A 14,070-nucleotide genomic window follows, 5' to 3' on the forward strand; every position below is an offset into this window, starting at 1 on the left:
CGTGGCCGAGAAGACCGCAGATGATCAGGCGAAACCGTTGCCCAATCCGGCATACGCAGCCTGGCTTGCACGGGACCAATCTGTCCTGTCTTACCTACTCCAATCTCTCTCCCTTGAGATCTTGCCCCATGTCCACCGGATTGAAAGCGCCGCCGGTGTCTGGCGAGCTCTAGCGGAGATGTTCGCGGCTCAGGGTGAAGCTCGTGACACCAATCTGCTCGTGGCGCTCGCGAACACCAAGAAGCTGCAGATGACTACTTCTGAATTCCTTACCAAGATGCAGGGCTTCGCCGACGAGCTTGTCTCCGCTGGTCACCCCCTGCCAGATCGCCAGCTCGTGTCATATATACTCGCCGGGCTTGGTGGCAGCTACAATTCTCTTGTCGCCGCTCTGGGCATTGCTACAACGCCGATCACGCTGAGCATGCTCTACTCCCAGCTTCATGCATACGATCAGCGCCAAGAGATGCTCAATGCATCGTCATCTGACAAGTTTGAAACTTCTGCCAACGCCGCATCACGCCAGCGTCGCCCTCAGTTCTTCTCCAACTCTGGTTCTGGCAAACCTCGTGATCGTGGTGACTGACGGGACGACCGCCGTGATGAGCGCCGGGATGGGCGTCGTGATGAGCGTCCTAGTTATCAAGGCCGTGGAGGCGGCCGTGGCCCTCCAGGAGGGGGTCGAGGACGTGGCCGTGGTCGCCGCCGGAATACACCCTGGGTCAATGCCACTTGCCAAATCTGCAATAAGGAAGGACATTATGCAAAAGATTGTTGGTCCCGTTATGAGGAGGATGATGGCTATGGTGAGAAGGATCAACGCCGTCTATGGGGTGGACACTAATTGGTACCAGGATTCTGGTGCAACTCATCACATCACTGGAGAGCTCAATAACCTGTCTATGAGGGACACCTACAAGGGCTACGACAAGGTCAACACTGCCAATGGACAAGGTATGACTATTTCCCATATTGGTCAATCAATAGTTCATAACCATGCTCGAAATTTTCATCTTCGCAATGTTCTATATATCCCCAATGCATCTAAGAATCTTCTTTCCGTTCATCGTTTCACATATGATAATAGAGTGCTCATAGAGTTTCATACTTTCTTCTTTTTATTAAGGATCAGGTCACCAAGAAAATAATTCATAAAGGACGGTGTGTTGGTGGACTTTATCCCCTTATTTCCTCATTGGAGTCCTCAAGTTCTCAGAAGCATGCTTTTGTTGCCACTACGCCATCTCAGTCTCGGTGGCACAATCGTTTAGGTCATCCCTCGTTCGTCATAGTTAGGCATATTGTTAGCACAAATAAACTTCCATGTATTCAAGAGTCTAGTCATGAGTTAGTGTGTGATCCTTGTCAGCAAGCTAAAATTTACCAGTTACCCTATCCTATATCAACTAGTGTATCTACAGTACCTCTTCAGTTAGTGTTCTCTGATGTATGGGGTCCTGCACCTACTTCTGTTGGTCGTCATGATTACTATGTAAGCTTCATTGATAATTATAGCAAGTTTACTTGGATTTATTTGCTTAAGAAAAAATCAGATACCTTGGCTGCTTTTGTGAATTTTCAGAAGCTTGTTGAACGAAAATTTGGTAGAAAAGTTCTTACAGTACAATCTGATGGGGGGGGAGAATACATCAAACTCAACTCTCTCTTCCAAACACATGGAATTTCCCATCTTATGTCTTGTCCCCATGCTCACCAGCAAAATGGAGAAGCTGAACAAAAACACCGCCACATTGTTGAAGTTGGTCTATCTCTTCTCGCTCAAGCTGGCATGCCCTTAAAATTCTGGGATGAAGCTTTCCTCACTGCCACACACCTTATAAACATGCTCCCCAGCAATCAATAATGACACACATGTGCATCGTCTCCTAGGTACACATCCAAATTATTCATCTCTTCGAGTTTTTGGCTCCGCATGTTGGCCAAATCTTCGTCTATATAATAAGCGTAAACTCGCTTTCCGCTCTACGCAATGTGTCTTCCTAGGCTATAGTCCACATCATAAGGGAGTTAAATGTCTTGAAGTGTCCACTGGTCGAGTCTATATATCTAGTGATGTTATCTTTGATGCCCTTCAAAAATTTACATCCCAATGCTGGTGCCCTTCTTCGAAAACAGATTCTTTTGCTTGATCCTTCACTCAATAATTTTGAGCAAGGGCATGATACTATGGATGATTTACATATGGAAAATACTCATGCTATTGATCTGTCGCATAGACCTGGTTTTGTTGTTCTGCAGGATACAGCTCGCCAAAATATTGCCGCAGGCGAAAATCTCGCTCAAAACAGTGCATCCAGCAGTTCTAGAGGCTCTTCTGAAATTTCAGGTGGAAACAGCAGAAGCACTGGATCCGATGCTGATTCACTGCCAGAATCTACGTCGGGATCGGAGCAAATCCTATCGGATCGTGCGCCTGACAGCAGCAGCAGCGCTGCGCCCACGACCGCGTCAGGCCACCGCAGCGGCAGTCCTGCGCACCATCGGCAAGCATCCACGTCGCGGAAGTCTGAGGACCGAGGCGGAGATTCTCCCGCCCACTCTCCGGATCCTCTGCATCCGCGTCCCCGCCTGCGACGCCCAGGTCCTCTCGTTCGGCCACACAGTCGGCCACAGATATTCCGGATCCGCCTGGTCCCTCGCCAGCAACAGCAGGTTTTGTCCCTTCTGCCGCTCCTGCTGCAGGATCCTCTGTGCCCCCTAGTTCTGCTCAACCTACTGTGGCTTCTTCCACACGTCCTGCTACACGTGCGATGGATCTTGTCTTGTACATCTGCTGAGCCAACCAATGTTTCTGATGCTTTGCAAGATACAAATTGGAGGCATGCTATGGATGAGGAATTTTATGCTATGCACAGAAATAACACATGGAGGTTGGTTCCGTCACATGTTGGTAAACATGTTATTGATTGTTGATGGATTTATAAAATCAAACGCAAGTCCGATGGTTCTATTGACAGATATAAGGCTAGACTGGTAGCCAAAGGTTTTAAGCAGCGCTATGGGATTGACTATGAGGATGCTTTCAGTCCTGTTGTCAAAATTGCAAATGTTTGTCTTGTCCTTGCAGTTTCTGTTTTAAGGGGATGGAGTCTGCGACAGTTAGATGTTAAGAATGCGTTTCTTCATGGCGTTCGGGAAGAGGAGGTCTATATGCGACAGCCACCATGGTATGAAGATAAGGACAAGCCCACCTATATTTGTAAATTGGACAAGGCGCTTTATGGGTTGAAGCAGGCACCTCGAGCTTGGTATTCACGGTTGAGTAGTAAACTCATTACTCTTGGTTTTGTTGCTTCCAAGTCTGATATGTCTCTGTTTATCTATCATAAGTGCAAAATTACAATCTACATGCTCATTTATGTCGATGATATTATTGTTGCTAGCTCCTCTCAAGCTGCAACAGATGCTCTTCTGATGGATTTGCGTCAAGAGTTTGCACTCAAGGACCTTGGTGATCTTAACTTCTTCTTGGGCATTGAGGTGCAGAAGGTTTCTAATGGATTGGTCTTGAGTCAGTCCAAGTATGCTCAGGAGATTCTCACACATGTTGGCATGTCCAATTGCACTGGAATGCCTACACCTCTGTCCTCTTCAGAGAAGATTGTTGCTCAAGGGGAATTACTGGATCCTGAAGATAGCACCAAGTACAGAAGTGTTGTGGGTGCATTGCAGTATCTTACACTCACCAGACCAGATTTGTCTTATGCAGTCAATAAAGTATGTCAGTATCTGCATGCCCCTACTACTATGCATTGGACTGCTGCTAAGCGTATTCTGCGGTATGGCAAACATACTATGACAGTTGGGCTTACCTTTATGAAGTCCAACTCTACACTGGTTAGTGCTTTCTCAGATGCTGATTGGGCTGCTTGTGTTGACGATCGTCGCTCCATAGGAGGGTTTGCTGTGTTCTTTGGACCCAACCTTATTTCTTGGAGCGCAAAGAAGCAGGCAACTGTCTCTAGATCAAGCACTAAAGCAGAATACAAGTCTGTAGCAAATGCAACTGCAGAGGTTATTAGGCTGCAGTGTTTACTTGCTGAGCTAGGTTTGCGATTGACACAAGTTCCTTGTTTATGGTGTGACAATCTTGGAGCTACTTACTTATCAGCAAATCCAGTGTTTCATGTAAGGGCAAAACATATTGAGATAGATTTTTATTTTGTCAGAGAACAGTGATGAAGAAGCAACTAGAGATTCGGTTTATTCTCTCAAGAGATCAAGTTGCAGACGGGTTCACAAAACCACTTCCTTATCAAGCCTTTGAGAATTTTAAACATAATCTCAACTTGCCCAAGTTGTGATTAAGGGAGGGTGTTAGACGATAGAGGTTTAGTAAGATACGATCTGTTTAGATGTAACCGTGTCTGTCTCATATACGATTCAATCTGTAACCTGCCTGGTGATGCATAGCACCACATCGATATAAATATGAACCTCTAGGGGCTCGGCAGATTATCCGAGTAGACCCTAATACCAGTATCCCTAAACTTTTACAGTTTCCACATGTACCTAGCGGTGTCTCTACACCCAACCACGGCTCCCAAATTCCATCTGCTCGCCCCTTTTGCCCTATTTTTTCATTGTTGTCCATTTCTCATAAAAAAATACACAATTAAATTCAACATCACTCAAAGTTTCAATATCAAACATGCTTCAACATAAATAGCAGCAATTCAGATTCAAATACTCGACATCGGGCATAGTACCAACTCCAAAAGAACGGCAAATCCCGCAAAGTTCGAACAAGCACATGAATTGATCAATCTTCTCAATTGATGATCACTTGCTTGTTCTTCTGAAATCATGCTTGTGTAATGTCGTTCATGTGGCTAAAATCGGCCGTCATCACAAGTGTCTCCTCCATGAACAACTTAAGATCAACTTATTTCACCCTCGCCCTTGTCATTTCATCCAACTTAGCAAAGACAGCAAGATCGTCATAAAGGTGAAGCTTCTCGGCTTGGGGGCATCTTGACGGTAATTTTCTTGGAGGATATTCATGAAGCCCTTGAAGTGCTCTTTTTCATGGATTCTCGAATTTTCCCTCTCTTTCCACTTGAGCTCTCTTTGACGGATGTGATCTTTTCTAAAGATTCTTGCAAGCCGAGATAGTGGACGCCTCACGCTTTAAGTCTTCCTTTGAGAGATTTTTTCTGCGGGGCCGATTTGAGCGTAAGCCGAAACCACCACTTGTTTCACCTTCTTCAACATCAATGCTAGATTGATCGTTGCTCTTTTTCTTTCCACTATTGGTTTGGTTCTTGGCTTGTTTCTTGAGTGGTGCAAGGAGGTCAATCCATTTGGAATCATTGTGAAGCTTGAGCCATGCATGAACCAAGTTGAAACTCCAACCTTCATTTTGGGACCAGAATGCATCCAAAGCTCGTGGGACTTTGGTGACCACGCCAACACCACTCACCAGACTGCCCCTTGATACCATCGTATGCACTATGAACTTGTTGCATTCCGCTAGTATGATATACCCCACCTATGTTGCAATGAATTTGCATTGCGATCACTTGCAATCTTGTAGGGAGCATAGTTTTTGTATTCATGGAAATGAATATGAACATGCTTTCAATAAGTTTGTCCCTTTTGCTCTACTCAAACTATTGGGTCATGACCAATATGTAGCCATGCCTCGCATAAGATCTCATTTTCTTTGTTGGTGAATGACCCGGTCCTCTTGGTGCGGTGTGGTGCGGTGGCGGAGCGTGATCAAAAGCAGAGCAGGGACGAAAATGAACCTTTTAAAAAATGAACCATGAACCCAAAATTTTGCTGCAATTTCAAGGTTTTTTCATGTCAACAAGATAAATTCTCAACCTTGAAATGCACTTAGCTTCTTAATTTACGAAGCAAGTACGTGAGAAAAAATTTGCCAAGATCCACCGATATGGCCAGTAATGATTTCTTGATTCACATGTGAATTGGCATGGCAAGAAACTTCTAGTTCCATATTTGTGGCGAAAAATAGTATCCGCTCACCAATATGGCCAGCAAGGAAAGGAAACTAGATATGGCCAAGATTTGGGCACTACGCCCCAGCAGGACGCATCCCATCACACAGCCAACAATGTGGCGGGAAGTAAATGAGGATGAGAACCCATGCCTATTTCTCCATTGCTTCGGTGTGCTTGATTGCCCAGGAAACAAAGAATGTCGATGAGAAATATGCGTAGAAAAATGCATGCGCTGCTTCGGAAAGGGGGGCCGTCGCCCAGTTTTGTCTTCAAGGCGCTCTGCCAGTGGTGCGGTGTGATGCTTCTGATTTCATTGCTCGTGACCTTTGCCATCACCATGCCCACCACCAAGGTCATCACCATGCACATGACCAAGGCCATCACCATGTCCACCTTGCATACCATATATGCACAACACCTTGCATACCACTCATAACGCCTTGCATACCTTGATGATCACCTTGTCCATCTTCATTACTTCATCATTGTAGTATGCTGAGTTCCCTGGCGTCAATCTGGCAAACACATTGCATGCATCTGGCACCATGGTCATCAGCGATTTACCACCAAAGAGGTTTGGGTTGTCAAAAATCAATTGTGGGAAGCGTTGGTTGTTCTTTACCGGTTACGTGTTTATATAGGCCAATTGTGCCAATGGTAAAAAATAGATAGAATCAAGGGGACATAGACACTGACTCCATCATAGCATGCCATCTATACTAACCTCACCTACCGAATTCCCTTGATTGAATCAATCATAGTTTATTAGGTTTACACAAATATGGTAAGGTTGATGTTCTCACACCTCCCTTAATCAAAACTTGTACAATTTTAGATTAATTTTAAATTGTTCTAAATTGGGTCTCTAATAATCTTGGTCCGGCGCCAAGGATGGTGACTGCGTCCCCTTCCGGTGCCTTCCATGTCTCTCGTCTCTTCCCCATGCAGACACATCCGGGAGTGTCATGAACGCAATTGATGACGTGTATGCTATGGAATGGAGTTGGGTTGTGGACGTAGCCGTGATGTCGATGTCGAGGTAGCCGACAATGTAGTATATGTGGTCGAGGTAGTCATGGACGATGTAGTACTCGTCGTAGTCGATGTAGCTGCAATTTTCGGAGGTGCAAAAGAATGTGTGTTTTTTACGGAGATGCAGACGTGGAAGAGGCACCTTGCAAATATCAAAGGGTGCATTCCGGGGACGTCTTGTAGATGTGAGGACGCGGTCATAGGTAAGACTACCAGTTTTGCCAAGACTCGAGGAAGCTCACGGCACAACGATTTGACAGACTGTGTGAGTCGTGTAAGGGCTATCACAATAGTGATGTCGGTATGTCAATGCAGTTGCCTAACGTAGGACGTGGTCGATGATGTCGCCGGTGTCGCATCATGTCTCAGATGACGTGTGTCCATCCTTGCGGCGATGTAGCAGTGGCATTGTGTTGACAAGGATGACGAAGAAGACCATCAACCTTCTCGCCCGGTGCTGAAGTTTGTGTCGGCGTCGCGGTCGTGGTGGCCAATGCTGATGCCATCACCGAGGCAGTCGACATCGTCGCAGACACTATCACCGGGGTCGTCGCAGACGCGGCTGCTGATGTTGTCACCGTCGGCGCCCTACAAACGACAATTTCTTGCAAAGTCATGTCGGGGTAAGAAAAAATGTGCCTCCTTCACCTCAGTGTCCATTGTCGAAGTGTCGGTGGTCAAGATCCTAAACTCCTCCTTCGTTTTCTTCACAGTGGCTCTCTCCTTCTCTTCTTACTTCGACAACGAGGCCTTCCACCTCACGTTACTCTTTCCGCCTTGTATAAAAAAGTCCGTAGAGTCATTGGCGAGGCATTTGTCAAACAACACATGTTCCCTATCGGAGGATGTCGCTTCAGTCGCGGCTAGATTGGCCTTCTTGTTGATGATAAGGTGTCCCACCGAGGATGCCAGTGGCGCTTCCAAATGAATGACGGCGTTGGATGACTTGGCCAATTGAATGCGCATTTTCCTCTACTTCTCACACATTTTGAGATTGGTATAGCAATGCAAAAAAGTTAAAGTGTTGCCCTTTGTTTTTCCAACGGTACAAGGCTATTGTGTGGTCTAAATAAAGCAAGAAAACAAAACAAAAATGCATAGCCGATCAAGATGACATACACAATAAGGATGGCCAAGAGCTTACCATATTGCCATTGTTCATGCCACTTTTCGGTCTTTGTTCAATATATTTGTATGGTATCAATGGAATAGGTTCACCCCTAGTTGTATGATACCCCACCGGATTGGCGTAGTCTTTTGGCTCCTCTTCATTTGCTTGCAGAGTAGTCCTTGTTGTCGATGACCTTGCGCTCATCAAACTCTGTTTTGACCATCTTCTAATATGCGCCACCTTTTTGATTTGCTATGGTAATCTGCTCATCTTCTTCCAAGAATCACACAAACACATATCTTCCAATGTCTTTCATTTGGGCGTGTGCTGGCCACTTGCGGTTTCTTCTTACCATCTGCTGGCTCCTCCCCTTCTTCCTCTTCCTTGTCATCTTTGTCATAGTATTCCTCATCCTCTTGTTGTTCCTCATCATCTCGTTCGTCCTCGTCCTCCGCTTCTTCTTTCCACGCGGACCAGGTGCATGTGCTCCCAGGCAGGCACGGACCTTGGTCCAAATCCCAGGGGGTGCGAAATGGGCCGTGAGGACGAAATGGGCTGCTTTTGGTCATTAGATGGGTCACTTAGTGGGAGAGACTTTTGGTATTTCCTGCTGGGTTGGGGGGCGACAGCCCATTTCGCCCCCGAGAAGGTCTGCAGTGCTCCCAGGCATTCCGTCGAACGGTCTTCCGGCGCCATTCTCGAACTCAAGTGGACCACGCCGTAGAGGCAGTGACAAAGAGCCTGTGTAGTGAGGTTGGGCCAGGCGTTTGGGACCTGTTGCCTCCGCTCGTTGTGCGCCAGGGAAAATTCGGCATTGGGGTTGAATCTAACATGCGACTCGTTGTCGGTGTACTGTGGCGAGAACTTTGGCGATGATGTCATGGTGGCGCCTTGGTTGAAGAAGGTCGACAAGGACGGCAAGGCACTCCCGACACGTATGTGCCACTTCTATGCCCCCTCCCCTCCGATGGCGCCCGAGGTCAACATGGCGACGTGCACCGCATTGACGGTCGCCTCCTCTTGATGCTGGCCTTCACGCGCCATTCTCTCCGTGTCGCTGCATCAAACCGGTGGCGCAACATGTCTCTGACCCTATCTTCTTGCGACCATGAATCCGGCTTCAACTTCGCCATCGGCGCCTTGTGGCTTTCTAAAGGGAGCCGCCGCGCCCTCCGGGGCGACCGCCTTCGTCTTTGATGCCGGTTTAGGAGCTTTCTGGCGAGGTTTGGGTGGAAAAGCCTAGCAACGGGCGGGATAAATGAAAGATGGCGCGGGAGAATGAGAATTGTGAGACATATGGCTCAACCGTTGTGCCAATGATAGGGAGGGATCGCCACGATGCCCATGTTGCGCTGTGGCGCACCAGCAAGGAGCCCTGTGTACTGGGTCACGCCATATCGAAAAGGGATTATCTGTCTGCCGCGCTCAAAGGCGTTTCGTGGATCGTTCGCGGGATGTGACTAGAGATGCTCTAACGATCTACCGAAGAGAGCATGGTAGGCTTGGCGGGAAGCTCCTGCACCGCAGCCATGTTGTCACGCGGCATTTTCTTTGCTAGGCGCGCGCTCGGCTACGGCTTTGCTCCGGAGAGGGCCACCGCCATGCATGGTCCTGAGAGGAGAGCAGTGGCGCTTGCAGCGGCTTGGCAACCGCGTTGATGAACTGCGCTTTAAGGTCCATGAGTCCAGCACGTCCGCGTACATCTTGGGCGACGTGGTCGAGCCATGCGGCCTGCCCGGCTGGCGAGCGAGGTGGGCTCGAGATCACCGGAGTAGCCACACCGAGAGCGACATGCAACAGTGTCTTAGGGCACCCGTAGCCGTAGCGGCGTGGGGCGTGGGTTGGAAACATGTGAACGTGGCGGAGATGGCGGCAATGGAGACGTCAGACGTCGCAGGGCAGAGTGTACTGGTGGCGCCGTCCATGACGTTGGAGGAGACGGGCAGAGCCACATTTTGGGGCATCCCTAGACCCGCGAGACGTGTTCCACAGAAGGCGTCAGCGTCAGCGTCAGTGAGACGTGTTCCATGGAAAGCGTCGGCGAGACATGCTCCATGGCGGTGAGCGTCGGCGAGACGTGTTCCAGGGAAAGCGGCGTCAGCATCAACGCGACATGTTCCATGGAAAGCGTCAGCGAGACATGGTCCACGGCCGTGAGAGGCATGCGGCGTCATGAGGACGAACCATGCCAGGAGAGGGCGGAACAGAGACGAGGTGCCCATCCAGACACATCAAGTCGGCCTCTCCCCGCATAGCAGCATGACCGCCGCTTCTACACTGGCTTTTGAGCTCTGCACAAAGGAGCTCTCCATGCTCGACGTCCGTGGTCAGCATGCCCTGCACCTCCTCGGCGAGCACAGCCTGCCAAGCCGGCAGCACCATAGCACCGAAAGCATGGGCAAGGGCACACCATGGCCGAATGGGCACGAGCTTGCCTCCCACCTTAACCCTGCATCTCCTACAGTCCTACACACGTTTCCTTGCCAAGGACAAGTGCAATATTTCCTGGCAACATTTCAACATGAGATTATGCTCATCACATCAATAGTGCTTTCCTTAAGCAGAATATATGCAACAAAAGCATTAGAATTGCCTGAAAGCTTTCAAACAGAATATCATTGACTACAGGCCTACAGCACCACCGTAGTGCTAAGAGCATCCCCACTCGTTGGCGCTCCCCACGCCCAAATCCGGCGAAATTTTCGTCCGGATTGGAGGAAGATTTGGCGTGGGGAGGAGTAGTTTCCCAGTCGTGTGCTCCCCAAGCGGCGTTTCTCGGGAAAAAGAGGATGGCTCGGGGAATCCGGACGAAAGAGGAGACACGTGGGCGTGGACGGTTGGTTTAGCTTCATCCGGAGTCCCCGGGAGACCCCCGGGAAACCGAGGATGGCATGGGGAGTCCGGACGAAAATAGGCTCAAATCCGGACCAAAACGAGGAACCGGGGGCCTGACTGGGCCGTTTTTCGCCATCCGGATGAAAAAAAGTGGCCGTGGGAGGCTCTGTGGGGAGACGAGTGGAGATGCTCTAACCTCTGTACAAGAAACCACTCATGGCCGCACACTACCTACCCAAAATACCAATGCAGCTAGCTGCACTGTCAATGCAACCTAAATGGCAAGACCAATTGCTTACAAGTGGGCATGCAAATTCCGCTAGACTAATCCACTCTACTAAGACTGAATTTTCTGCCTAGCCTACAAGAAGATGCTGCGGCCTGCGAGAGCACATCAGCCTTTCACTTGCTGGTGTCTTCGAGAAAAGATGCAGGAATTTCTTCCGGTGCAGTAACTGTAGCCACACACCCGAACTGCACAATAATCGAACAAAGAAACTTGATCAATGCATGTAACAGCCAAAAAGAAATACAATGGGCAGAACAGATCTTACCTTGCGGTCACCATACTTGCTTTTGCTGGCTTTCAGGTTTGGATACTTTCTGCCCAACTGCAAATCATGTATCCTCAAGATGCAACTCTTGAGATCAGATACCTTGTAGCCCGTGCTCTGTTGCAGCGTCAAGTTCTAGCACAAGCAAAATGGCAGAAAATTAGGAGCCAGAGCATAACTGAACATTCAGCAAAAAGTCGATGTCTCTTACCCAAGGACGAGTCTTTGGGCTGATTGTTAGCCTGGCTACAAACAGGCAGGCAGCAGCGATAACTGATGGCAGGAACTTTATGCAGTCGTAGTCTATCAAGCTCAGTTCCGCGAGATAGCTACACGTAAGCTCCAATCTTTTTGCACTTGCAGACTGAAGTTTGAAGGGGGAAACATATTATAAAAATAGCATCAAGAGAAGCAAATAAATGTCAAGGGTTCTAAAAATTGTGCTTACATTGCCTCCACGACATGAAGTTAAGAATTTCCTACAGCAGACATGTATCAAACATTAGGCTTGGGATTTTTTAGCCCATTATGGCGGTAATCATGGCACAGTACTATTTTTTTAAGTGATTCAATCATGGAAACAACTTGACATGCCAATGATAGGTATCTGTAAAGTTATTCTAAATACCCAGAAAAAAAGATGAAGGGTGTACCGTAGAAAAGTTCTTATGGTGGGCCCCCCAACCTGAAAGTTGAGAAATTTCAGTATGTCAGCCTCCATCTTCACCACCTGCAGTGCATAGCAAATACAATTTATAAAAGAGTGCCTCACCATTCAAATCACAGTCCTAGAAAAACATAAGGAAATGGCAAGTTTAGCAGAAGGCTACCTGTTGTTTGGTGTATGTGCCATCAGTAATCTCACTGAACTCATTCACCTTAGGAAGATAAATTTCTTCATACTTCCTGCAACATTCCATTCATGCTGGCTGAACAATCATCCTAATAGATAACAAAGAGACACAGGAAAAAGGGACAAGCGAACGTACGCAGCAACAAGCAACGAAGCAACGCCCAGCAATTGGAGCTTGTTCCGGCTTACGACACTCACTGTGAGGAAGCGGTCAATATACGAAACCGCAAGGTAGAGTGTGTCAGCCAGAAGCTTGAACTCGTCAGCCACATCCACCAGCCAATCCACCAGGATCCCCCTCATGTTAGCGCTGATGTCGTTCTGTATCGTCCCAATATAGTCATCCCTCGGCCTCCTCAACTGTTCCGCCTGCAAGCCATGTCAGAAAATGCACCAAAGTCACACAAGATGTCCCTTATTTTCGTCACTGTAACACTGATATATAACACATTTCATTCGCGGCAGAGCTAGTAACTGCAGACAGTCAAGATGACATGCACAATTTAGTTCCAAGGAGTTGTTTTTCTGCTAGTACAGATGGGAAACACCTGGAAATGTACCCCTCTACCAAATTGCCCCAATATAGTCACCCCTGGGCCTACTAAATTGTTCGTGCTGCAATGTCATACAATGCAACAACTTCACACCAAATGTCCTACATTTTCGTCGCCATGACACCGGAATGTACACATTTCATTCGTGGCAATGCTAGTAACTTCAGACAATCAAGATGGTATGCATAATTTTAGTTCCAAGGAGTTGTTTTTCTGCTAGTACAGATAGATAACACCTAAAAAGATACAGATAACACCTGGAAATGTCCCAAACCGGCAACCAAAACACCCAGTAGAAACCCCCAACTCAATGAAACAGCCCACACATTGCAGAGTTCATGCGTACACCATGATAAATCCCCAAAAAATTCCCAAATGTGCGATGGCATTTATCACCTTGCAATACGGACAGGACCAGATCCCACCAGAAACCCGCCGAATACGCCCCCTAACACTAACAGGCCCCCCTCTGAATTGACTCGGCGTGGTCGACCGAGAAATGGAATCGAGAAACCCTCACCTCGAGGGACCGCAGGTACTGGTCGATGTCCCCGACGTACGGGGCAACCGACGCCTGCGCCGCCCCGGCGTCAGGCTGCTTCGAGGGCGCCGGGCGGGGGGCAACGGCCGCCGCCTCCCGCTTCCGCGCCTCCTCCTCCACCGCCTTGGCCGCGGCCTCCCTCGCCGCCGCGCGCGTCGTCCGCTTGGACGCCTGAATCGGCGGCGCCGCCGCCGACGCCGAGGCGTTGTTCGCGGTGGTGGGGAGCTCGGCCAGGGGATTGCGGCCCGTGCGCGGCCTCTTGGGTGGCGGCGCCGCGCTGGCGCTGTTCTCCTTGTTCCCCATCGCCTCCTCCGGCTCCGGGTCCGTCGCCTGCTGCTTCCGCCGGCGGCCGCGTGGCTCCATCGCTTTGGTGTCGAGATTTCGGTTTGGGAGGGTTTGCACTTTGCGGCCTGGAGATTTTGAAGCGGTCGGTGACGCGGTTCGGAGTTTCAAACAGGCGTCGAGCGGGAATTCAAAATCGTCGTACTAGCGTTCGACGTTACGACTTGCTGCCTGCCTGGTAAATGACATTTAAGCTCGCCGTCTTTTGTTTTGGAAAAACCGACTACGACGACCGACGCCACGGCGCGTGACATCTGGCCA

General features: G+C 48.8%; 1 protein-coding gene across 1 annotated transcript; it reads right to left on the minus strand.

The window, feature by feature from the left end:
* Window positions 1-11,367: 11,367 nt before the first annotated feature.
* On the minus strand, window positions 11,368-13,830 carry LOC124696500 (cyclin-A3-1-like). Its single transcript, XM_047229223.1, has 8 exons — window positions 13,447-13,830; window positions 12,509-12,741; window positions 12,350-12,425; window positions 12,173-12,249; window positions 11,968-11,998; window positions 11,731-11,883; window positions 11,520-11,654; window positions 11,368-11,439 (listed from the first exon to the last, which is right to left on the minus strand). Exons 1-8 carry the CDS (start codon window positions 13,828-13,830, stop codon window positions 11,368-11,370), a joined length of 1,161 nt encoding a protein of 386 aa, XP_047085179.1.
* Window positions 13,831-14,070: the final 240 nt, after the last annotated feature.

The sequence above is a fragment of the Lolium rigidum genome, chromosome 3 (assembly GCF_022539505.1).
Source record: "Lolium rigidum isolate FL_2022 chromosome 3, APGP_CSIRO_Lrig_0.1, whole genome shotgun sequence".
Classification (NCBI taxonomy): Eukaryota; Viridiplantae; Streptophyta; class Magnoliopsida; order Poales; family Poaceae; genus Lolium; species Lolium rigidum.